The 26,126-nt window shown below is 42.9% G+C and overlaps 1 protein-coding gene across 3 annotated transcripts; it reads right to left on the bottom strand.

The window, feature by feature from the left end:
* Positions 1-537: 537 nt before the first annotated feature.
* DENR (density regulated re-initiation and release factor) lies at positions 538-21,890 on the bottom strand. Of its 3 annotated transcripts, none has more exons than XM_027853503.1 (8): positions 21,820-21,890; positions 18,879-18,993; positions 6,252-6,271; positions 5,566-5,650; positions 4,698-4,781; positions 3,373-3,489; positions 2,266-2,405; positions 538-1,835 (listed from the first exon to the last, which is right to left on the bottom strand). In XM_027853503.1, exons 2-8 carry the CDS (start codon positions 18,982-18,984, stop codon positions 1,791-1,793), a joined length of 597 nt encoding a protein of 198 aa, XP_027709304.1. In that variant the 5' UTR covers positions 18,985-18,993; positions 21,820-21,890; the 3' UTR covers positions 538-1,790. The 3 variants fall into 3 exon arrangements, with proteins under 3 accessions (XP_027709304.1, XP_027709305.1, XP_027709303.1); XM_027853504.1 differs by having other exon boundaries at positions 21,803-21,841; XM_027853502.1 differs by lacking the exon at positions 21,820-21,890 and adding an exon at positions 21,673-21,752.
* Positions 21,891-26,126: the final 4,236 nt, after the last annotated feature.

Below are 26,126 nucleotides of genomic sequence, written 5' to 3' on the forward strand. Positions count from 1 at the left end.
GCCGGCCTGCCCTCCGGGCTCTGAGGCTCCTGGGGTGACCGGCGGCCCGTCTGCTCCCGAAGCCTTTCAAGGGCGTTTCCCGGGGCCCGTGGACGCGCCCAGGCCGCTGCCCCTCCCCCCAAAGCCCCTTCTCTTTTGGGAGGAAACCTCCGGCAGCGTTCAGAAGCGAAGGGCAGCGCGGGAAAGGCTACTCTTCTTTAAAAGGCAGGACTCTTGAGAATACTGATTTCAGGAACTTTTCGTTACTGTAATCGGGACTATGGAGAAATCCAAACCCAGGGCCTTGTGTCAGCCGCTAAACAGAACACTTCGTATACAGATCTATATCGGAAGATAGCGGCCCACGTGGAGGGAAAGTATCTGCTACCAGGTGATTGATTGATGGACAGGAGAGGAGGGGAAAGGGCAGAAGGGGCTGCTTCATCGTTCCCTGTTCTTTCTGGAAAAACAGTGCAGGGCTGACTTACAAGTGGAATTTGTGTGAATTACCCTTTTCAAGAACTGTTCATTGGATTTAGTCACAACTAAAGCTATGAAAAAGGTTAATCAAATTTCCATTTTAATATGTCACAAACTCAAAAAAGTACACAAATAGTATAGGCAAGGATCATTTTAATCCTACATTTTCCTGCAGAGACATCCATTGCTGGCCAAATTAAGAACTGAAAACGCATTTCCCAGGGACCCTGAACACTGAGTATCTTGACACAAAGTTCACAAGTTGACACAGCCACACACAGAGCCATCTTTCAGCACCAAGAGAATACATAACACCACACATGCTGAATGGGTCTCTCCTGAATGTTTGCTTTAGACAGCTGTTAATTGGATATCTGTTTAGTAAAATGCATACTTTTAATAGAAGTCTACTTTCTTAATTTACATCCTTACTATATATTACTTTCAAGATCTTAATTATAAAAAGGCCAGTACATTCAAGATTTCAATTTGTATGGGGAGAAAAAAATAGAATCAGCATTTTTTTCACAGTTGCCAAATTTAATAGCATCCTAAAAGACAACATTTTCTTTTTTCCAGTTTACAATGCCTGGCTTAGGGCTTTTATAAAAACAGTATAAATTTGTTTGAATTTATCACTAATAGTTTCCTTTTGGAAAAAAACAGTTACTGCAAATGCTCTTTCCTAGACTGATATTTTTGATTTAAGTATAAACAGTCATTAGAGTTTTGGGACAATCTCATTCTCACTGTATTTGCAGATCTTGGGAAGAATTTTCAACCTCAGTGGCCCGATAGTCAAAAATGAGCATTTTAATAAATGTACGAAATGGATTTCTGTTGGTAATCAAATAGTAAAGTCCACAACAAATCTACAAGCTGCCTTCTGCCCCACTGAAGGCTAACACACTGGAGACTTAAGGGTGAAGCAAAGAGCCTGGCTTTGGTAGTAAGACATCCAAATTCTTTTTAAAAATTGTACAGTGAATTGAAATAGCAACAGCTGAATTAAAATGCTCCCCACAAAAAGTCTAGAGTGTGCTGAGGACAAAAAAAAAAGTCAGTACCATATGACCAAAATTTTTTATTTAACTAAATCTCTATTTCATGCATAAGCATGATGGATTTCCCCAGTTTATTGGACTTTGGCAATTTAAAAAATAAAACAAAAGAAAAAACACAAGCAGCCTTGTACAGAACAGTGAAATGCCAAGGATAAGGGTAGTCTACAGTTTTACTGTAGGATAAATATATATATTTTTAAAGGCCTCCCTCCCTTTGGCTACATCAACTATAACTTCAGGTCATTAAATACAGACAAATTTTTAAAATCACTTCTTTACTTCTCCAAGATCCTCGATGCTGTCATCATCCACCTGTAAAACACAGATTATTATATTTCATGAGTTTTAGAGTAAATTAAGGCATTTGGGTTTTTTTTTAAAGTGATAAGATCAAAGATTTAGAGCTGGAAAGAATCTTAGGGGTCTTCTAGTTCAGTACCTTCATTTTACAAGTGAGAAAATTGAGTAAGGGATAGGGGTGGGGATGCCCAAGGTTACCCAACCAGTAAAATCAAATCCTTTCAGGGCTGGAGGGAGCTAAAGCAATCACTGAGTACAACATTCTTACTTTGGAATCACAGAATCTAAAATGAAGACTCTGAGGCCAGGGGTTGGGGAACAGGGCATGGGAAGGGGAGTGATCTGCCCAAGGTCAGTCAGTCAGGGGCAGAAAATCCAGATTTCTGAACTGTCGGTTCAATGTTCTTTTCCCCGAGTCTTTTCCTGCTTGTCATATACTCACCTCTGGCCACTTCTCCTGAATCACATCAATGATGTCATCTGTAAAGTCTCCCTGAATGATGATTTCATCCTCCCCTGTAACTGAGGCACCACAGGAGAATTTCTGAGCAAAAAACCTTTGTGCTTCCTTAAGGTCAATCTCTGTCAAAAAAGAGAAGAGAGTGGAATGTAACCAAGAAATCTTTTCTATTTTAACATTATTTAGCCTGACTTCAAATTCATAAAAACCAATTTATATATGTTTTTGTATCAATTAATTCACTGTATTAATTACTTAATGCATTCTATTTTCCTATTTTAAAAAAGAGATCACTAAACTGCAATGGCGACCAGTTTTTATGATCTGACATGCTTCCTAGGTCACATGAAACCTCATTACTTGAAAAACAGCAATACCAGACATACGCACACATAAACCTATGTGTGTGTATATACAGTACATACACAGTGACAGCAAATTAAGTTTCAGGGACACACTGATTACATACACTCCAAATCAGAATAAATATCTTGTTTACTTTCTTTTCTTGAAAAGGAAAAAGAGAGGAAACATTCCCAGCAGAGAAACAGACCTTGATATTTATAATGAGGTCCAGTCCACTGTTTTGCAATCCGTGTTGTCACACGAAGAGACCTTGGTTAAATTTTTCACCCCAGTCTCACTACTTGTTCAAGGCCTCCAGGGACTGAAGGAGTTGTGAAGGTGGGTCATTCTGCTGCTACCCGCTTTCCCTCACCCTCCACTGCCACTCACAGAGGGGATGAGCCACTCTGCAACCCTCTGCCACCAACCCTGTAGAGGACAGAGGAGCAGCATGGGTAGGCTTCAAAGGGAATCTTAGCCGGCCCTCCTCATACTGAGCTAAACTTCCCCCTTAATCGGACCCTCAAGGAAGGAAAAAATTCCTAACGGCCCCAACTGCAGAGACTTTTCCAATTTCTCAAAAAGTTCCAATTTTAAAACCAGATTTATAAAATCGGAGTTTGATTTTTATTGTTTCAGGAAAACAAAACAACAGGCTTGTGAAGGTTTCTGAACAGCTGACAAAACAGGTAAATCTACAGTTCAAACTTGGGTTCTTTGACATGTGTTTAAACCCGAACTCACCAAAAGTTGCAAGGCCACACACTCTTGTTACATATTTCTTCTTTGCTCTAGGAATTTTGGCTATTGTAACCTTTTGCGGAACTGTCTTCTTTTTTTGTTTTATTTGACCCCTTCCACCTTTATTTTAACAAGAAAGCACCATGTTATTTGTGATTTTAAGGCAAAAATACGAATTAAAGTACCAATTCAAATTCTTAAAATTTACTATTTAAAGAAAATTACTGAAAAGAGTGAGGTTTTCCTATTTCTTTTCCTTGTTACAGAATTTATATGATCACATACATGTGGGAATTTATTACAAACATCCCAATTTTTAAAGCCACAATGAATGGAATTAAGTTAGGAAGTCACTTACAAGTTCTGATAATGCTTCCCCCCTTAATATAAAACAAACATTAAGTGGATTTCCAGTGTTTACTCAGGTTCACCTGTCTTTTCTGATTTAAAGAAGGAGAAATTATCTTCTTTGAATTTTAATTTCCTTAGCCATAAAATGAAAAGGGCAAGTGGGGGTGGACTACACCATGTCTGGTCCCTTTCCAGTCTATGACTAACAGGTGAGCCTTCGATTTAAAAAGTAGATCATTATTTTAAAACATAAGAAACCTGAAATAATCACTGATGAGAATTAAATCGTGATAGCCATTCAAGAGCATTTGTGCTCAGTGACCAGGGAGCCACAGCCCCTACTATTATTTTTAACGGAAGGGCCTTGACCTACTTTCTCACCTACTCCGCCTTATATGAAACAAGTAACTGAAAACAACTTTCATTAAATGTGAGTGGGACTGTATATTAAAGGAATCTTAATACTCAGCTGTTTACTTATTTTGGAAACACAGGTATTCCATAAAAGCAGTTAACACAAAAACTCTGTCACACACTCAGAGTCTAATATTGTAGACACATTCTAATGAAAAGGCATTCCTGTAAAAACAACAGCAGCACTGACCTGACTCTAATTTATATGGGTATTTGAATCATACTGAGGCAGCTGGAATTTTTCAGTTTATAAACAGGCTGGCTGGTCTTCTCTGACATGTACAAAGGAAGGACAAAGGAAGCCTGTTTCCCCAAGGTCCAATTTGGCTTATGGGAAAGAGACCAATGGTCCCAAATCAGACTGGATCCAAATTCTCCCTAGGGACTGTATCATTCCTTGTATGACACCACGCATGAGGAATTATAACGAGGAACCTTTCATTATCTTGGGAAGGGTCTGCAAACTAGAGATCTTGTCATTGCATTTCCCTTCCTCCTACTTCCACCAATGAATGGGCAAGAGATAGAGAATGAACCCCAATGAGGGTCTACTTAGGCCTTGCCTCTTTTTTGCTTTTTCTTCTCTTCCTCTTCTCCTGCTGTTCCTGGGCCTTCCCCAATTCCAGGTTCTTGTTTAGGTGAATTTTCTGTATTTAAAAAAGCAACCATGAAAAAGCATGAATATCCTTTTTTCACATTTACACAAACTTCCACAACCCTTGTGCACCTCCAGAAGGGCAACAATGATCCTATGGATAAAGCAGGAGTTTTTATTTTATGTCTACACTAAAGAGAGAGTCTACTATTGACAAATATAATTGATTGTGCTAAGCTGTCTAATTCTGAAAGCCCTTCAGGTTATAGCTATAGATTCCACAGGAGAAACAGTCAAACCAGCAGAGACTCGGAGAACAGGATTTAGCACATGCCTGCTGAGCCAATTTTGATGAATAAGTGTTTTGTTCTCCAAAAACAGACTGAAAGCAGGTGGGAAAAGGACTACAGGCCCTGCACAGAGGCAATACTTTAGGAGGAAAGATGCTCATCTGCATGGCAGCATGGAGGACAGCTTCCGCCTCCCAAGGTCATGGTAAGCACCTTCTCAGAGACATCAAACTTAACAGACCCAAACTTAACTTTGAGGTCACAAAAGTTCCCATGAAAAGTTTTAGAATTACTAAAAACAAAAATGTATAAAATAGCTACCCCTCACTGAGTTTTATTTTTACAATACTCAGTCCAGAAGATTTTTACAATACTCAGTCCAGAAGATTTAACAAAATCTTCTATATAGTCTGTCTGGATGATATTATCCCACTAAAGGTAAACTTTATGGTATTAAAAGTTATTAGGTTTTACACACACACACACAGACACACACACACACATACCCCATAAACTTTGAAGACAGAAAAAGAAAAATGTTCTTACCTACAGTGAGTTTTGCAAACTCATTTGGAAAATTCTTCTCTAACCACTGTCTACATTTAGCAACATCAGGCATATATTCACAGTACTGAAGAAAAAAGATCAAATTTCACTATTACAAGAGTCAACTCTGCACATTATTAAATTATTTTAATTTACATGCCACAATTATATTCAGTGAGGAAACAGTAATTTCCCCTACTCTTCTACCTGGAACCTAGATTGCAACAGGAAAAGAGCTAAAGGAAACCTGCAATCAAACAGACTGTCGTGATGTGAGAGTTACGTAACTCAGAGACAGGCATAAAGAAAGGGACAGGACAAGGGAATACAAAGAAAATAGGATGAGTTCCTAAATTTTCAGTGTCTTCTCACTTGCCTAGTTCTCAACCATCTGAGTTGCATTAAATTCAAGTTACTACCTTTCTTAGGTTGCTATTGCTAAGTTTCAAGAAACTAAAAAAAAAAAATGTTAACTGTACAGCCAAAAGGAATAAAGGAGTTATTTCTCAGAAGCTAAGGGGAAAAAGAATCTTCATAAATCCATAAGACCATGAAACTACTCCAGAGGTTTAATGCTACTGACCAATGCAAAGGTAGAAAATTAAAAATTCATTAAGACTACTCTAGAAACAAGACAACTCGAAAATACAGCAGCAAAAGCTCATAAGAGTATTAAAAAGACTTACCTCTGTTGGTAATGAACAGACTGGGGAAAGAAAAAAATTTGGAATTAATTTTCTATTAGTTTATTTCATCCCCACCCCTCCCCCCTTATGAATTTTATAGAATATTTTTCAAATCTTCCTCTGTTAGTTTGAAAACTCCTCCTCTCTCAAATTTGGTCTAATAAGCAGTTAAGTCAAGTTCCACTGACAGACCAGGAAATAGTTTTCTCCACTAAAATACCGTCATAATTATTTCAGTGACCCGCAGACGTAGCTAAATTAAATTCTCAACAAAGACCAAAGGGAGTTGGTGTGATATTCGATTATTGTGAGATAAGCTGGGCCAGATCACCTCACATTTGGTTCCCGGGTACTGTACCTATGATTTCAGAGGTACACGGATACAAGCTCCTAACACTGCAGGCTGACACCTTCTCTGTCTCCAATACAGTGGGCCTTGAGCCCCAACCTACCAGGATGAGTCAGAGAGAAGCCTCCTGGATTGAAAGCCAGGCTGTCTTGGTATTCACAGAGATACATGTAGAGAACCACCTTTAATGCAACTTCTGTTTCTTCTAATAAACATATATACACATACAATGTATATGTAAAATAGTTTTCTTTTATCCTTCACATCATCTCTGAGTAAGTAGGATCGGAGAACTGCAGAGCTTAAATGAATAAAGAATTATCAAATCAGACCCCTTATTTTACAGATGGTGAAACCAAGGCCTACAGAATTTAAGTGACTTGTCCATGGGTTACCTGACTAGGGGCACTGGGAGGTGGCAGTGCCACAACAACAATAATACAGAGTTTACTGATTCTTAGGCGGCTTATGATTTCCATTCCACTTTATGCTATCCCCCCAGCTAATTCCCTAAGCTTCATGTTCTGTTTTCACAAGACACAGAAAAGCCCAATTAACTTTAACAAAATCAGGGTAAGAAAGGAGCTCAGAGCCATCTAAAGGAGCCATACTGAAATAAGATTCCCTCTCTGACACACCCAACAGAAAAGATGCAGACTTTGTGTCTAGTGGAGAGGATGCCGTTACCTCCCAACAAGTCGGATCTACTTTGGGAGAGAAAATCCTTTAGAGCATTTTCCTCCTCATCAAAACTAAATCTGCCTCTGAAAGGCCCATCAAACACTGCCATCCCGCTCTCATGAGACGTTTAGAAAAAGTCTCCCCCTCGTTCTACGTAGCAAGCATTCAAATACCGCACGTGAGCTGGCAACCTGAGCCCCTTGTTTCCTCTCTTTGCTGGACATTTTGATCTCCAGCTTCTGAGGGAGAAGGAAAGGGAAAGGACTGGAATGGAATAAAAGGGAAATTATGCTGCTAATCTAGAGGGAAGATTAGACGACTGAAGGTCAGAGGCTGAACTGGGGGTAACCGGGAAGTGAGCTGAATGTGAAGGACAATCTCAGGCCCAGGTCTTACTTCAGGGCTGAGAAAGGAGAAGGATGAAGGAAGACCAAGAAGGGTTAGACATTAGCTCCTGAGGGGGGAGACTCAAGCAGGAGAAAGGGAAAGCTGTTGGTAACACGAGGCAAGCTAAGAAAAGGGAAATGAAACAATCATTGGAGGGTAAAGCAAACTGAAAGAGCAGAACAGACAGGCAGGCAGAAATGGTGCAAGGCAGGGGTTGGTGGGTATGGCTGCCAGAGATGAAATGAACATTGGTTAGTTTTAACCAGGTAGGCTTAGAGTAGGCATGAGCGTACCCACAAGTAGTTAAAAAATTCAGCCATTAGGGAAAGAAGGGGAAACTGACTGCACAAGTGGGTGATGTTTGTACTTCTCCCACAGTCTAAGGGCTGTTATTGGTGTGACAAGTGTAGTCTAATCTCCCTCCCAGAGCACAGGGTGCAGAGACTGCCTCTCCACACTCCAGGCTGCTAAGCAGAATTGATGTTCCTAAAGGAAACAGAAACCCGGCTTCAATGGGGAAAAGGGAGGGCAAGGGGAGGAATCTGAAATGGAAGATGGGAGAGTGTAACCCAGAGAGGAAGCCAAAGGAAAAGGAGAACGCTACAATTACAGCTTAAAAACAATCAGATGCTGAGTGAAGTGAGCAGAACCAAGAGAATGTTGTATACAATGACAGCCACGTTGTGCGATGACTAATATTGATAAACTTAACCCTTCCTGGCAATCAATACAAGGATCTAAGACATCTCCAGAGGCCTTGGGATGGAAAATGCTATCCACATCCAAAGAAAGAACTATGGAAGTTGAATTGTTATTTTTTTTCTTTTCTGTTGAGTTTTGTTTCCTCTTTCTGATGGTTCCTCCTATTGGTTTTAATTTCTACTTACAACATCACTAATGTGAAAATACTTTAACATGAATGTAAACGTATAGCCCGTATCAGACTGTGTGCCATTTTGGGGAGGGTGGTGGGGAGGAAAGGAGAGAAAAATTTTAAACTCAAAAGCATATGGAAGTGATTATTCATAAATCAAAATAATAAAAAATAAAAATAAAAAAACCAATGAGAAGAGGAAGATGGACACTCTAAGGAAGGCTGCTCATCTTCCTACTGTTCCATCCAGTGACACTGGCCTCCTGGCTGCTCCACAAACAAGATTTTCCATTTCCCAGCTCCAGTCATTTTCTCTGGCTGTCCCCTATGCCTGGAATGTTCTCCCCCTCCCCTGCTCCCAGTACTGACCTCTGGTTTCCTTCAAATCCCACCTTCTATGGGAAGCTTTCCCCAATCCCTCTTAATTCTACTACCTTCCCTCCATTAATTTTTTCCTATTTATCCTGTATATAGATTGCTTTGTATATATATTTGCATCTTGTCTCCCCATTCGATTATAAGCTCCTTGAGGACAATGATTGTCTTTTAGCCCTTTTTGTATCCTCAACGCTTAGCACAGTGTCTGATACACAGCAGGCCCTTAATAAATGTTTATTTCCATTCTATGAAAGAAAGAAGCAAGCATTTTGAGAAGAAATACAAACATCACATACCCAAGGCTCACCAAAGAATTCTCTCTGCTCTCCATATTTACTAAAAATGAGGTATTATTCCTAATCTTTTTCTTGTAGGAGCCACCCTGGAAAACATCTATGACAAACTGCTCCCAACTGTCAAATGTAGGCCCCCTCTTTGGCACTTAGTGAATACCTTAGCAGCTAAACTCTTTCTTACCATTTACCTTGCCCAGCTAACTAACTTTTCCTTGAATCCTCCTCTTCAAATCATTCTTCTCCTTTAGCTCAAGATCAAATGAAATAATAATTGTCAGGTATTTCTCAGCACAGTTCCTGGCACACAATAAGCATTACATAAATGTTAACTATTATTCTTACTATAAATATTACCATCATCATGGTGCTGCTACTGCTGATCATGATGCACTTCTCCTTCATCCTAACTTTTTTCTCTCTCAAACTTTCCCAAGTCTTCCCAGATTCAATTTCTGGCTTTCTTTACAATTATGAAGGTCTCCTAACCACGTTCACACTTCTATGGCTTTCTTCAGCCCAAGTCTTTCTCCTTACAGTGCTTGGGAAACGTCAACTCGTTATTCTTACAACACTGGGTCATCCAACATGTGGACCCCATTACTGATCCTTTAGGATAGCAGGCTTTCTGGCCTACAAGCTCCAGAATTCAGGAGCATAACTACCACATACATAGTTTATCTGGATCAGCAACCAGTTGGTGTTAAATTGCTTAAGTACTTTGAGCTGTCCTTAAATAATATTAGAAAAATTACAATACCTCTATCTATAGTTATAATGCAAAAGGTAAATCTTTGTGGTAGACACTGTCCCCTAGTATCTGAGAAAGTATTCTTAAGGCTAGAGCCCCTAACATTTCTGAGAGCTGCACTGAGCTCACTCAAATGGAACATGGTAGACCCCAGGTAGGTAGACCTCAGGCTGGGGCCTGAGCTGGGGGCTCGCACATGACCTCAGCCCTGCACGCTGCATGGCATATGGGTGAAGCCTTTCCCACTCTAGCAAGCAGGAACCCCTGAAAGGATGAGTCTCAGGGCTCCCCCTGAGAAGGGGAGGTGATGACAGCAACGCAGGCCGCTTCTCAAATTGCCCCAATGAAAAAATGTATGCAATTGACAGTGTCAAATAATCCCACGGGTGAGAAAAGCAGATCAACAAGATTTTGTGAATAATGAAATCACTGAACCATGTATGCATGTTTTACATTTGTTAGAGTAATCAGTAATGTAAGGAAACTCAGTAAGGTCATTTCGAACTGCAGGACACTCCAACTCTTTAAGCAAAAATTTAGAAAATTCCTTCCCATTCTACCCAGAAGAAACATTTGGCCATAAAACCCTAATGACCGAAAGGCCTGGCAAGCTCTCATCTGAATGGCCCAGGGACAACTCCAGGATATGCTCCATCCTCATCTTTAGAAAGGGGCTATCACAAACCAAAAGTACTCTCTCTGTCTCTAAGCAATAAATGAACCTTCATTTTATTGGGCCCGGGGGGCTTGCAGGACCTCTTAGCAGAGAAGAAAGAACACCAGGCAGAGACAAAACCCACTGCTGAAGATTTTTTGGGGTTAACAAAAGCCCCTTTCAGTATGGGACCCCCCCATTTGAGATTAAGCCTTATTCATACCTTAGTACAAGTTATTTTTAGCCCAGAACTTTTGGAAGGTTGATTTGGATGAGGGACTTCAAATAGCCAGAGGGAAGCATGACACCAAGTAGTAAGAGGCAGACTTCAAATAGGTGAACAACAGATTCAGAAAAGGAAGGAGGAAAAACAAACTTTTGCTCACTTTACTATTTTACCTGGGGACAATACAGAATCATTTTTCCTATTAGGCCTAATTTGGAAGGTCACAAGCCCCACCTTTCCCCATGTCAGCCTAGCATCCCCCAGTCCAGCCCTACCCAAGTTCACATTGTGCTCTCTTTCCCTTCTGGGAGGAGCAGGGCAAGAGGGAGAATAAAGATGATCCCAGATCTGGAACTGGATAGAACCCGTCTTGTCCAATCCCCTCATCTTGGCGAGGAGGAGACTGAGGTCTAGATTAGTTAAGTGACCTGTCCACAGTCAGACAGGCAGGATGCTACTGTCAGAGACAGAGAGGCGGCTTCTTCTCTCCAGGAAGGTGCCTTCTTTCTCACCGCCACTTCTAGGCCCTCCTCCTGTCCCCACCACTGTACAAGCTCTCCTTTTTTGAGGTTCAATCCATCTGTCTACAATACCCTATTCAGACCCTGGTTATAGCCAACTATAAGCCTGTGGGCCATTTCCCCTCATTTCTCAAGGAGTTCAGTACACTTGACTCACTGCATCCCTCTGTATCCCTGAGGCGTATGGGGCATTCAGGAAGGAGTAGCACCTCCTGTGTGACGGCGTGCAGAGCCCTTTCCAGGGCTGCTCACTCACCTTTGGTGTTCACCTCATTCACTCATCTCACCTGTGGCTCCAAAAAGCCATAGCATGCTCAGTGGCCACACTCCAGCAAGCCCTCTCAACAGACAGGCTAAGTGGAGTCGAAGGGAACTGACAGGCCTCAAACCTGTGAGTGGGTTAAGGGGATGACCACACCAAGCACTTTCCCAGGCAGATGAAAACAATTTGTTCCAACAGTTACGAAGGCGGCTAAAGCAGGCACTGAGGGGCACTTAGAACTCGGTCAGACATCAAAGACACCAAGGTCATCCTCTGCAGCCTGGGCCATCGCCAGTCATCCCGACTTCTGTCCTGCCATTAGATTTTGATGGCTTAGGAAGAAAGAGTGAGGCTGAGGACTTTGCGCAACTCTGCCTCATTTAAATTCAATTCACACACAAGTCAAGACATCACCCATGATATCACTGGTCCTCTTTGCAAACGCAGAACAATTAACGACATCCCTCTTTGTCCCTGCCCTCATATGTGGAGACTTGATGACACGCTTTCACACCTCTTCAAATACTACAGCTTCCCATTTCTTAACATCGTCAACCACCCTTATGTGTGCCTTCATTCCACCTGATGACTTCGTCATCACCCATAAAACTCTGAAATCTCTTCTTTAAGCACAGCCTTCTGTCCTTGCGTCTCTCCCTCGGATATTACCCCTAAATCTACCTGGCATCCAGCTACGACTATCAGCCACTTCAAAGCTCCCTGTTCTCCCACTCCATCACCCCTGCTCTGGCCTTCTTTCTTCCCTTGGTAATCCTGACCGTATGCTTTTGTTTGATTGACTTATCCCAGCATCACACACGCCTTGGAAACCACAAGGCTCACTTACCCCGACTATCTCAGATCCTGCTAATGCTATACTGACCCCTGCTGGAAAACACTGGCAGTGCCCCCTGAGTCCACTCCAGATTTGTCATCTATCTCAAGGAGGCCCTCATGGCTCCACAACAACCCTTTTATTGGTATCTGGCTGACTCTCCATTGTGTTTTGGACAACAGCTGTTTCCATCTAGCCTCCTACACAGCTCCCCCAGAGCCCTAGCAGGGGACGTCACCTCCTGCTTTGCAGAGAAAACCAAGGCTGTCCCAGGCTCCTCTTCTCCCCTATTCCTCACCTCAATCATCCCCCTTTCCTTCTCCAATCCTTGCAGGCTTCTCACCGCCAAAGCTCAGCCAGCCTCAACTTGATCCCATCTCTTTCAGCGGCCTGCCCTGGTTATCACTGTTTTCTCTCCTAGTCACTCTCTCCTTATTGACACAATCCTTTTCCTTCTATCTACACCGTGACTAGTTCTCCCCAAATCTTTAAAAACAAACAAACAAAAAAACCCCAGAGCCTTTCCCTTGCCACTCCCTCATATTATGAGTCCTTTACTTCTTCCCTCTTTCAGTCAAAGCCCTGGAAAGAGTAGTGCCTAACTGGCCCCATTTCCTCACTTCTTAACCCCTCGTAATCTGACTTCCAACCACTCTAACAGAACTGTTTTCTTCAAGACCACCACCCATCTTTTAACTGCTATGCTCTTTTCTCAGTCCTCATTCTTCTTGACCTAGCTGTAATTTCTGACACTGTCAACTGCCTCCTTCCCTGGCCTCCAAGACAGCTCTTTCTGGCCTCTCTGCCTAGACTGTTTCTCCTCAGTCTCCTCTGCTAGATCATCATATTTCTCTCTCATCAGACCATTTACTTGAGAGGTCCCCAAAGTGCTGTCTTAGGCCCTCAACTATTCTCTCTACAAGTTCTCTTGGTGATCTCATATGCTCCCGTGGATTCAATAGAAGGGATATTGCCATGGAATTCTCCATCTTTAGTAAAGGCAGTATGGCACAGTGAAAAGAGAATCGGGCTTCAAGTCAAGACATGGGTTGATAACCAGCTCAAAAGGAGCCAAAAGGAAACCCCAAAGGATTACCAGTGTCTTGGACAAAAACACGAAGCCCACAGGAACACCAGAGGGATGAAGAGGGGCACATGTCTCCATTTCCAAAAAGGGAAGAAAAGTGTTTGTACATTTCAAGCCGGTGAGCTAGACTTTGATTCCTACAAAAATTCTAGAACAGATCATTAATGAAACAGTGGGTCAACGTCTAGAAAAACAAGACTTGTAAGAACTGATGCAGAGCAAAGTAAACGGAACCAGGAGAACAGTTTATACAACGTTCACAATACAACCTTGAAGGAAATGGCTGGCCTGATTCCTGAGGACTCAAGATGGAACACGGAACCCACCTCTTGCCAGAGGAGTGACAGACTCAAGAGTGCAGACTGAAACATATTTTTTTGGCTTGTGGCAATGTAAGAATTTGTTTTGCTTGACTGTGCATAATTGCTATATGTGTTTTGTTTTTCTTTTTCCATAGGGTATGGGGATGTGGGAGAAAAAGGTAGGTTTTCATGAGAATCAATTAAATTTATTAATTAAATTGAATTTGATTTGTATTAATAAATTCATTAATTAAACTTAAAAGCAAAGGAATTGGTGATTACAAGGAGCCGGCATGGTTTCATCAAGTATAGGTCCCAACAGCGTTTTTTTCCCCTAACAAGTTTTACTAAGTTTAAAAATGTAATTCCTATAGTTTATCTCCACTTTAGCAAAGCATTGGGGAAAGTATCTATTGTTACTGTTATGGAAAAGTAGGTGAACTAAAAGACAGTGAACTCAGACCACCTGTAATTTGCTGATTGGTCAGACGCGGCGTAGTTGAGGGCTCAATGGCTACTATGGAGGAGGTGGCCAATGAAGCACTCCAGGGCTGGATATCAATGCCTTGGATAAATGGCCCACTCAACCAATCCTCAGACAAGACGGGACCGCTAACACACAGGACAACAGAATCAGCTTTTAAAAATAGCTTGACAAGTCAGAGGTTAAGGCTGTAACCTAGTACGATGAAATTGAATAGGGGTAAGTATAAAATTTTACACATGGGTTGAAAAAAAAAAATCAACTTCACAAGTACTATTTACATTTAGATAGCAATTTGTCTGAAAAACATCTGGGGATTTTAGTGGCCTAACAAGCTGAATGAATAATACAATAATGGCAAATACAATCTTGGGTTGAATTGAGAGAGACATAGCTTCCAGGAATTAGGAGGTGATAATCCCTCTATACTCCTGGTCAAATCACACCTCAAATATTGTGTTTAGTTTTAGGCAAGACAGTGTAAGGACACTGGTGCCATAGAGAAATCGATGGTCCTAGAAGGCAAAACAGGGACAATGGGTGGAAGCAAAGGAACCAATATAGAGGAGATGTCACGAAAAACGAATTAAAATGTCCAAAAGTAAAGGCGGCTCCCTTGAGAGGCAGTGAGCTCCCCTCGCAGGAGGCCCTGGGGACCACTCATCAAGCATGGCAGAGGGGAGATTCTCTGGGCATGGGCTTGACCACTGAAATCCCTTTCACCCCTAAAGTTATGTGATTTTGAGAAATAGCTTGTGCCCAGTGACTCCCGGAGAGCCCTTAGCTTCAGGACTATCATGTTATCGAAATTTCATCTCTGCTCACTGCTCCTTCAATCACCTAATTTAAACACTAGAAAGACAAACCTGAAACTCTAAGCTTCCTAACTTCTCACTAAAACAACTGCTTTTGTAACTTTACGTTCACACTAAGATGAACATATTTTGGTAGCAGAACAATGGCCACTATTAAAAAATTTCATGCCACAAAAAGCCAGGTAATGTCAAATAGTAGCTGTATTAACCCCAACAACATTTAAGGCATAATACACAATATTAGTCAGAACTCCCTCCTCCCATTAGAACGCCGTCCTCCTTTCACTTCTGTATCTTTTCCTCTCATCTGTAACCCTTTCTTGAAGACTATTTTACATAGGAGAGGCAGCAGAGTTTGGTGAATAGAGATACAGCCTAGGAGCTGGGATGAAAGACCGAGGTTCAAGTCTTGGCTCTGAAACCCTGCAAAACAGTCGCTTAACTCGTGAGTGCTCTAAACAAAGCTCCAAGACTATAATTTGCTCAGAAGGGCCAAAGGTCCAGTCCCTGTTTCTATCATTCTACATTATGCATTCTAAATTTTGTGCATTTGGGTGTGTGCGCAAGCCCAGATAATTCAGGCCAAAATGCATTTTTTTTTGGCTAGGCAATGGGCTTAAGTGACTTGCCCAGGGTCACACAGCTAGTATTGTGTGTCTGAGGCCAGATTTGAATGCAGGGCCGGTGCTCTATCCACTGCGCCACCTAGCTGCCCCTGAAATTATTTTTAAAAACCTATTTGTGGAGAGGTGAGATTTAAAAAAAAATATATCCTTATCTCAAGTTTCCACATCATATCAAGCTTCGTATCAGGAAAACATGGATTCTAATCCAGCCTTAGTTTGTAGGACCCTAGGGAAGTTGCTTAACCTCTCTCACTCTGTTTCCCCATCTAAAAAACGAGGCAGAACAGCATCGAACACACAAGGCCGTTGTCAGGTCAAAATGAAATAATGTAAGTCAAGTATGTTGCAAGTCATAAAATTCCATATAAACGTGAACAATTACTACTAAACTGGGATAGGAATGGGGTCCGGCCCAACAACTTTTTTGTCAGAGTGAACTCCCAGATGAGGAACCCTACCTTTACCAGTTAATTCAAGTCCGCACCTTCTCTGCAACGTCCAGTCTTAGGAAGTTGGCCTTAAGTTGCCATTAAGAGGGAGAGAAGCAGGGAACAAGCCCTGATTAAGCGCCTTTGGCTGCGTTAGGCGCTGCGCTAAGCACTTCACAAATATCTCATTTGAAAGGTTAAGGGTCTTGCCCAGAGTCACACAACATGTGTATGCGAGAGGCAGCACAGCTCTTCCTGGTTCCCAAGAGACCACAATGCTTCTTGTTATATTTAGAGAGAGACTACAAGTGGGAGGGGATTGTCCCCCAGTGGCAATTCCCCAGTCAGGTAAATATCTAAAAAATCATTCTACCACATTTTTCCCACCAAATTTCACTATTTTCTTTTCCTGTTTGAGGTATCTTGAACATGCTGAAGAGGGCTTGGATTTATTCTGCTGTGACCTAGCAGGCAGAACCAGAACCAATGGCTCCATGTCAGTAAAAATTTACTAACAATGTGAACTGGATAAAAATGAAACGCAGTCTCAGTAAGCAGTGAGTTGCACACCACAGGAGGTCTCCAAGGTTGGACGTGGTCACTTAGCAGAGGGAATTCGTGCTCTGGCTACTGAGCGGAGCTGCAGGACCTCAGAGCTTCCCTCCAACTCTGCCAGGCACTGGCAGATCCACGTAAGACATCGCCTCCCTCCTGAGGGTGAGTGCCACCTAGGGCTCCGTCCCTCTGCTGTTCTTTCTCTCTACTCACATCCTAGATCCCATCTGCTCCTACCTCAAACTACTAAGGACTCCCAAATCTACCGCTCCATACCCAAATCTCAAGATACCCAATGGATTTCTCTACTTAGATGCCATCTGAAATGCAAACTGCTTAAAGTCAAACTCATCATCGTGCCCTCAAACACACAGCCCTCCCTTTCCCAGACGCCTCATTTCCGGGTTAGTCCCATTTTTTTCAGAGTCCTTTTTCACTCCTCTTTCCCCTTCATTCTCTCTACCGAGATTGTAGGCTCATCCAGCCTGATCCTTGCTGTTTTTCAGATTGGCCTCCTCCATTTCCACTACCACAAGCCTAATCCAAGCTCTCCCCAGCACAAAGCAGGATGACAGTGTCATTTCCCAGCCTGCAGGTTCTCCCTTCCTTTCTCTGTACTGTGCCACTTTCCTATCAAGACCTTCAGAGACAGGGAGCTGGAAGAAACCTGAGAGGCCATGCCATCCAAGTCTTCTCAGCTCAGAGATGAGGGAGCAGAGGCCCAGGCCCACTGACTCCACCAAGGTCACCCAGCAGGGAAGAAGCAGCAGAAGCAGAAGTGGGACCCCAGTCCTCTGACTCCAGAGCTAGGGATCCTCCCCTGTCCCACGCTGCTTCCCCTTTGACAATACCTGCTATATCAACCCCAGACTTCCTGGACTTTTCATTTCTCTGTGTCCTAAATTCCTTCAAAATTTTGGCTGTGGGGGAAGCTAGGTGGTGCAGTGGATAGACCTCTGGCCTTGCAGTCAGGGGGACCTAAGTTCAAATCTAGCCTCAGACACTTGAAATTTACTAGCTGTGTGACCCTGGGCAGGTTACCTAACCCCGATCACCTTACCAAAAACAAAAACAATAACAAAAAAAAAAAGCCAAAATTTTGGGTGTGAAGGAGAAAGGAAAGGTGAGGGTCTAAGGCGGAAGAGAGACTCAAGGGGTATGAAGACTGCAGAGGGGAAGGGTGAGGACCTAGGTAAGGAATGGAGACTTTCAGGCCTGGCATAATTTCAATCCCCCTTAGAAAGAGTTGTTGTTCAGTCATCTTAGTCACGTCTGACTCTTCCGTGACCCCATGCAGGGTTTTCTCGGCAAAAATACTAGAGTGCTTTTGCCATTTTCTTTTCTAGCTCATTTTACAGAATGAGGATATGAAGGCAAAAAGGGTTAAGTGACTTGCCCAGGGTCACAAAGCTAGTAAGAGTCTTGAGGCTAGATTAGAAGTCAGGTCTTCCTGACTCTAGGCCTGGCACGCTACCCACTATAACAACACTTCAAAAGCACATCCTGTTCACAAATATCTCCACATTAGAATGAAAACACACAAAGCAAAAAAAAAAAAATCAAATCAAGATTTGTGTCCACATATACGAAATTCCATCCATTAACTATTTAAATTTAATGACAATACTTGGAAGATCCAGGAAGTTCTTCTGTGACCAGGAACAATGACCTCTCTTAGCCCCAGTTTCCCTATCTGTAAAATGGGGATGATACTTGTAGCACCTCCTCTATAAGGCTACTGTCCAGTTCAGATGGGATATTTAGGTAAAGTGCTTCTGGACTTAGATGTACTATACAAATGTCAGCAGCTCTTATGCCTCAGGTGAGCTGCAATGGCAGAAATGTTCCTTACCCTGGGGTCAAGCAAGTGACCAGCCTACCCGAAATCAGTTAACAAGTAGGTGGATCTACCCTTGGAACTCTGCTTGAAATCTTTTTGGTATCTGAGAACCCGGTCACCTCTTCATCAAACTGAGGCATTGAGGTAGAAATTTAGCAGAGGATTTTAATAAAAAACACAAAATTCTGAAGGAACTTAGGACACGTGAAAATGAAAAACAGTACTGACTACTAATCATCAGGGAAACAAGCGACATAACACAGCCTGAAAACACTTGCCTCCACAGTAAAGGACCCGAAGAGGGTAATCCGCGTCTAGCTTGGTGTTGCTTTTTAGGTCTCCTTTGCAGTCAGGGGCAGTGGACTCAGGAAAGTCTGTAGCCATCTCACAAACCTATAAGGGAAAAAGAAAAACTTCATTATTTTCAATGAATTCCCTTAAACACCAAACACTCACAAGTAGGAAGCCACTTTCCTCCCATATCTATCCAATTCAAAGAGGTTGTTGAGCACTAAATTGTAATAACAAGGCTCACAAAACAGTACTAAGAAACAAAAAACAAGGAGACATACCAGGATATGGATGAGGAGATAATTAAGTGGGCTAATCACCTGACCACTCTGGGCCTGTCTTACCATGTGTACAATGAGAATACGTGGCTTCCAGCTCTGAATCTTAAAAACTATAACCCCATAAAACAAACTACTACAAAAAGAATGAAGGGGTAAAGAGAAGAAAGACGTGAGTATGAGCTGGACAACGGAGAAGAATCAGAAAAGAAGGGAGGCAATGTTCAAAGACTCAAAGGTGAGCAGAAAGGCAACGGAGGAGTGCACTCCCCTTTTCCAGACCTCAGTTCCCTCATTTGTAAGGGACTGGACTACGCAGTCTCTTGGTTCCTTTTCAGATCTCCAGTCCAGGGAGTCTGTGAAAGGAGGACGGATAAGGATGTGATCATAAAGAGACTCGTGCAGAAAAGACAAGCTCAACCTGCAAGGCAGGAGGGGCAGGGCAGCAGAGGATACCCGACAAAGGTGGGATCCAAATCCCAACTTGGCTACTCCGAGGACTGAGTGACCTTGGACAAAGCCTTTAACATCTCTGAGCCTCAGTTTCCTCCTCCATAAAACCAGCTGGTTAGCCTAGATGATCTTTTCTAGCTCTAAATCTGGGATCCTGTGAGGGTCTCTAATGGCTTCTTGAGTATGGGGTAAAGAAGCTGTAAGGGGAGTGGGGAGTAGGGAAAGGGAGAGAGAAGGGATCAGAGAATTTTAGAATTTGAATATAACCTAATCCCACGGGTTCTTCATCTTTCTTGGGTCATGGACCCCTTTGACAGTCTGGTGAAGCCTAAGGGATCTTTTTTTCAGAATCATGCTTTTAGTATAAAATAAAATACACAGAATTACAAAAGAAACCATTAGGTTGAAATGCATTTGTCAAAATATTAAAAAACAATTCATGAATCCCAGTTTAAAAACTCCTTTTCTAGTCCATTTTACAGAGACCAGAGTGTATGAGAAGGATGAGAAGTTGCAGAGAGTCTCAAAGAGCATGCAGAGGAAAGAAGTAGGTGAGTGAGGAAGATTCAAAGGATAGAAGAAATCATGAAACACCACAGCATCCCAATCTAAGAGCTAGAAGAAGAAAACAAGCCCTAAAGAGGTTGAATAACTTGTTCAATGAGAGGCTGAAGAGAGTAGCTGAATAAAGAACGAGAAATGAGGTATTGAAGGGGTAAGTCGGTATGAGGCACAAACTATGAAACGTGAGAGGCAAAGGGGATGGCCCAAAATGGAGGAAAAAGAAAGGTAATAAGGAATCAAAGGATGTGAAGGATGAACCAATTACACAGAAGAGTGTTTGGAGGATGCATTTATGAACTGTATCCTTCAGAACGAATGAAGGATGAAGAGAGAAAGGTGAGGGCCTGAAGGACTTGAGACTTGATGTCCAAAGAGGTTGAAGAATGAGGGGAAAAAATGGTGAAAAGGACCAGGAGGTCTGAAGAGGATAAGAGGAAAGGAGAATGGAGAATGAGCGAATGTGACAAATGAGAAGAAAGGAAAATGAAATAAGGAGAGGGTGTGAAGAAATTATTACAGCAGAGAGTACAGGAAATCAGAGAAAAAGGTACACATTTGAATGAGGAGCAGAAGAGTAAAGGGTAAAAGTCTATAAAGAAACAGCAAATCAGAAGATGTGAAATGAGAGGCTGGAAGATCCATGAAGGATATGGAGGAAGGAAGGCAGTGGGCCCTGAGGAATGGGAAGGGTGTAGATTCCCTAGGAAGGGAATGGAGCATCAGAGGGTGTGGAGGAAAGGATGAGGGTCGATAAAGGGAATGATTCGTATAAGGAGACGGGAAGTAGGAGGGTTCATGAAGGGAATGGAGACTCAGGGGGTGTGAGGAATGGGAAGGGAAGGGGGAGGGTCTAGATGGGAGAATCAGAGGGTGTGAGGAATGGGAAGGGTGTAGATGGAGACTGCGGGGGGCATGAGGAATGGGAAGGGTCTAGATGGGAGAATCAGAGAGTGTGAGGAATGGGAAGGGTCTAGATGGAGACTGGGGGGGGTATAAGGAATATGAAAGGAAGGGGGAGGGTCTAGATGGGAGAATCAGAGGGTGTGAGGAATGGGAAAGGAAGGGGGAGGGTGTAGATGGAGACTGGGGGCGGGTATGAGGAATGGGAAGGGAAGGGGGAGAGTCTAGATGGGAGAATCAGAGGGTGTGAGGAATGGGAAGGGAAAGGGGAGGTCTAGGGAGGAATAGAGAGTCAGGGGTGTGGAGGAGCAGGGAAGGGAGTACCAGAGATCGTGGGGGCTGGAGAGGGGAAGGCTGCGGGAGAGTTGGGGAGGGGATGGATGGCGAGGGGGGAGGAGAGGGGGCAGGGCGGAAGCCGCCGCGGGAGCAGATGGGGGATGAGTGCGTGTGCGAGAGGGAGTGTGAGGGAGTGTGCGTGCGTGTGCGCGCGCGTGCCGCGGGGTGCAGGCTCCGGGCCCGGCGGCCCCTCGGGGTCCGCCCGCGCCCCCTCCCCGGCCCCCGGCGGCCCCCCAGCGGCCCTCGTTACCCGTGCGCCCGCACAGTCCCCGCTGCCTCCGGCCACAGAAGCGACACATGCAGCTCCCGCTCCCGGCCCCGGCCCCGGCCCCGGCCCAGGCCCGCAGCCCCGTCCACCCCGTGGTCTTGGCCCCACAGACCCCGCAGCCCCGCTCACGCGAGAAGCCGGCGCGTCCCGCGAGGCCGCCGGCGGCCCGGGGCTTGTCGCGAGAAGGCGGAAGCAGGGAAGAGCCCAGTGCGCACGCGCCGCGGAGGAAGGGGCGGGAGCGTGGGCGGGGCTGGTGGAGATCCTCGGTGACGTCTGTGGTGGGCGGGGCCGGAGCTCCCAAGGTGGGGTGAGCGGGTTAGTAGTGAGTGAGCCCCCAGGATCTGGGTGTTGGGAGGGAAGGAGGGAGCGTCGGAGTCAAGCCGAGCCTTACGGCCTGAGACCGTGTCATCCTAGCTGAGCCCCAGCAGTAGGAGGCAGGTAGGGCAATAGAAAGAGCCCTGGCTCTGTAGGCAAGGGACCTGAGTTCAAATTATGCCTCCATCACACACTACCCATGTGGACCTTGGGCAAGTGTCTTGACCTTCCGGATGGTCCTCAGCTTCCTCATCTGTCTAATGGGGTGAACCGGTTGAGCTATAAGGTCTCTTTGAATCAGTGATTCAAATCCCAGCTAAAATCCTATTTCTAGAAGAAGCCTTTCCGGATCCTTCTTAATGCTAATGCCTTCCCTCTATCGTTTATTTCCCAATTTATTCTTCCTACAGTTTGTTTGTGTATCTGTTCTCTCCCCCTTTAGATTGTAAACTTCTCGAAGGCAGGCAGGGGCTGTCTTTTGCCTTTCTTTGTATTCTTAGTACTTAGGACTGTGCTTGAAACATAGTAACCTCTTAATCTGTGCTGGTTGACTGTGCCCGACTTTGATCGATGGGCAGAAAATAGAGAGAGAAAGATGCCCATTTCGGCTTCAGTTCAATTATCCATCCCCTAGTGAGTGTCGGGTCCTGTACTGGGGCATCAAAGACAACGTGGACTGTCTCAACCGCTACTAGGTGGTGCAGTATGTAGAATGGGGACTTGGAGTCAGGAAGACCTGAGTTCCGAGGCAACCTTAGATGAGAATCATGCGACCCTGAGCAAGTTACTTAATATCTCTCAGCCTCAGTTTCTTCCTCTGTAAAATGGGGATAATAATTGCACTCACCTCACAGGTTTGTTGTAACGACCAAATGAGATAATAGAAAGGGCTTGGGAAACTTTGTAGTTATCTATAAATGTTAGCTGTTCATCATTATTACACATGGAACTATTCTAGAATGTATTATTAGAGAGATGGTTGGCAAATATAGAAAAAAAAAAAACAATCACAAACAGCCAGGACAGCTTCATCAAGAATAAGTCATTTGAGGGGCCCGCTAGGTGGCACCGTGGATAGAGTACCGGCCTTGGAGTCAGAAGGACATGAGTTCAAATTTGACCTCAGACACTGGACACTAGCTGTGTGACCCTGGGTGAGTCATTTAACCCCAATTGCCTCACCTCCCCCCAAAAAAGGAATAAGTCATTTGAGTTTAATCCTGTTTTACTTTTTTGATAAGGGGGCTATTTTAACAAAGCATTTAACAAAGTCTTTCAAACTGTTCTTGTTAACAAAATGGAGAGATTTGGGTTTGATGATAGAAGAGTTAAAGTGCAGTCATTATATCCCCTACTAGAATGGAAGCTCCCTGTGGTCAGGGACTATGTGCCTTTTGTCTTTGTATCCCCAGCACCTACCACAGTGCGGGCACAATGTACAGTAAATGTTTATTGATTGATTGATTAAGTCAGTGTAAATGTGGAATAATGTCACCCAGCAGAGTGCCCCAGAGACTAGTCCTGGACCATGTGGTATTTAGTGTGTGTGTGTGTGTGTGTGTGTGTGTGTGTGTGTTTTAATCAATTACTTGACCCAAGGCATAACTGGTATGCTTATCAAATCTGCAGATGACAGCAGGCTGTAAAGACAGCTAATGTTGGATGACAGATTAAGGAACCAAAAAGAAGATGAGAGGCCAGAATGTTGAGCTGAATCTAATAACATGAAATTACACTGGTAAATTGAAAGTCCTATATTTGGATAGAGAAAAAAAATCAAGTTCACAAGTTATAATGGGGGAGGCAGGGATAAACAGTGCTTACTGTGAAAATGATCTGGGGGTTCTAGTGGACCACTAGTGAAAGCTTCACAATCTTGGTGTCACATGGTCTAAGAGAGGTAGTAGTCCTTCTAATAAATTGGAGCTTAATCAGGCCTCAAGATCCTTCAATACAATTCAACAGAATGCATTAAGTGCCTACTATGTATAAGCTACAGAGCTAAGCGTCAATGCACTGTCGGTAGAGCTGTGAACTGGTCTGGTGATTTGGAACCATGCCCCAAAAGTCACTTTATTCAACTAATGTTCAAGTGAACTGGCTTACAGGGATTTCGATTATGTTTTACAGAGTTAACCAATCAAATACCTGATAATAGTAAACGTGTACTATAAAATCAAAAGAGATAAACATTACATATGTACATTTCAATCATAAAATAATTCACAAGGAAAATCAGAGAACATTGTATATAAATTAAGTTAATAAAGAAACACAGTTGGTCCTGTATGTATTCCTGTCATGGGTTCATTCTTACTGTTGTTACTCTGCACCTACGTCTCTGGTCGTTGGATGGAGTTCAATTTCAGCTTCTTGATATCAGGCTAACCTATCTTGGAATGCTCTTTAATTTAGTATAGTGCAATATGTTGGCTGGATTCCATCCTCCTAAGTCCCCCATCTAACAGTGTGTTTCAGTATTTCCCTGGGCTAGCTGCTGACGAAGTATCTGGCATTTCTCAATTTTGTCATCTCTGGCGGTTTGAAAGGTAGACTCTTTTCTTTTCCTTTTTTTTTTTTTTTTTTGGAGGCAGTCAGGGTTAAGTGACTTACCGAGGGTCACACTGCTAGTAAAAGAGAGACTATTTTCAAAGGGCATATAGTTCTTCTTGTCCAGGATTACTAACTAAATCCAGTCTAAAAGCTGGAACTGTTCAATTTACTTGAAAATTTGTTGTTGTTGTTGTTTTCCCAGCATTTTGATGACTTTTAACTAATCTATTTAGAATAACATCCTGCCATTAAGTAATAGCCCTACTTCATGGAGGACTTTATTTGGTATATTGGTATATTCATTCCGTGCCTCACATCAAGGACAGAACTTGTCTCCAGAGCCAAATCTCCTGGCCCACATTCGATGGGATGCTGTCCAGTCTGGCTTCATGAATGAATCAAAGGTCTGTGAATTGAGTAAAGAATCCCACCCTCGCAAAAAAAAAAAAAAAAAAAAAAAGGCCATAGCCATTGAGGTAACAGAATATACATTTTCACATTATTTTATTTTATTTTTAATTTATGAAATAAAACAAGCATTTTCATAACAGTATAATAAAAAAAAGATAATTGCATATGAAACTGCAAATCTATTATGTACAACTTGCTATTCCTTTTAAATATCTAATAAAGTTACTTTAAGTGAGTCATTTTGACTATAAATATTTGAATTAACTATAAAGGACGTAAGAAGAAAGATACTATCTGCATCCAGAAAAAGAACTGATAAATAGGAGTATATATAGAATAATTTTACATATGTATGTATGTATGTGTGTTTATGTGTGTGTGTATGTGTATATATATGTGTATATATATATATATATATATATACTTATTTGTGCATTATGGTGGAATCTCTAGGGTGGGTGAGAGGAGAGAGAAAAAAAGAAAAAAATTTAAATAGTAACAGTAACATAGTAAAAGTAATATTTTGGCCTTCTTCTCTCCCATCCTCCTTCCCTCCTTCTTTCCTTCCCTAATCTTTCTCCCTTCTCTCCGTCTGTCCACATAGGGAATCATACCCTTACCTGTGGGTGCTCTGCCCAAAGGAATATAAATTTTGATCATTATAACCTCACAAGATATCTTGGGTTTATGGGCTAGATTTTTTTTTAAACCCAAATCACTCTGGCTCTCGTTGATTGATCTGAGAAAAGCTCCCAACCCAAGCTTCACTTGGTCATTGTTTGGGCTCTGATGGCTCTGAGTGTGTAAATAGTGTAAATAGAGTGTAAATTGCAATTGTTTCTATTTTAGCCAGAAATCCTGAGGGTCTTCCCGTCCCATATTGATTTTGGTTTTTCACTAGATAAAAGAGGCCATCCTCTACCTCATTTCTTACCTAGCCTTAGTCACTGAATGGGTGTTGCCTCAGTCAAACTGAGACCTATTAAAGACCTTAGCTTAAAAAGACCAAGGTCTCCCACTGCATCCAGGGCCATCTCCAATCATCCTGATCTATATCTTGCCACTGGACCCAGATTGCTCCTAAGGAGAGAGTGAAGCTGGTGACCTTGCACAGCCCTCCCTCACTTAAATCCAATTGCTTGCAAGTGAAGCAGGAC

This window comes from Vombatus ursinus, unplaced genomic scaffold, assembly GCF_900497805.2.
Source record: "Vombatus ursinus unplaced genomic scaffold, bare-nosed wombat genome assembly UNPS02009994.1, whole genome shotgun sequence".
Taxonomy (NCBI): domain Eukaryota; kingdom Metazoa; phylum Chordata; class Mammalia; order Diprotodontia; family Vombatidae; genus Vombatus; species Vombatus ursinus.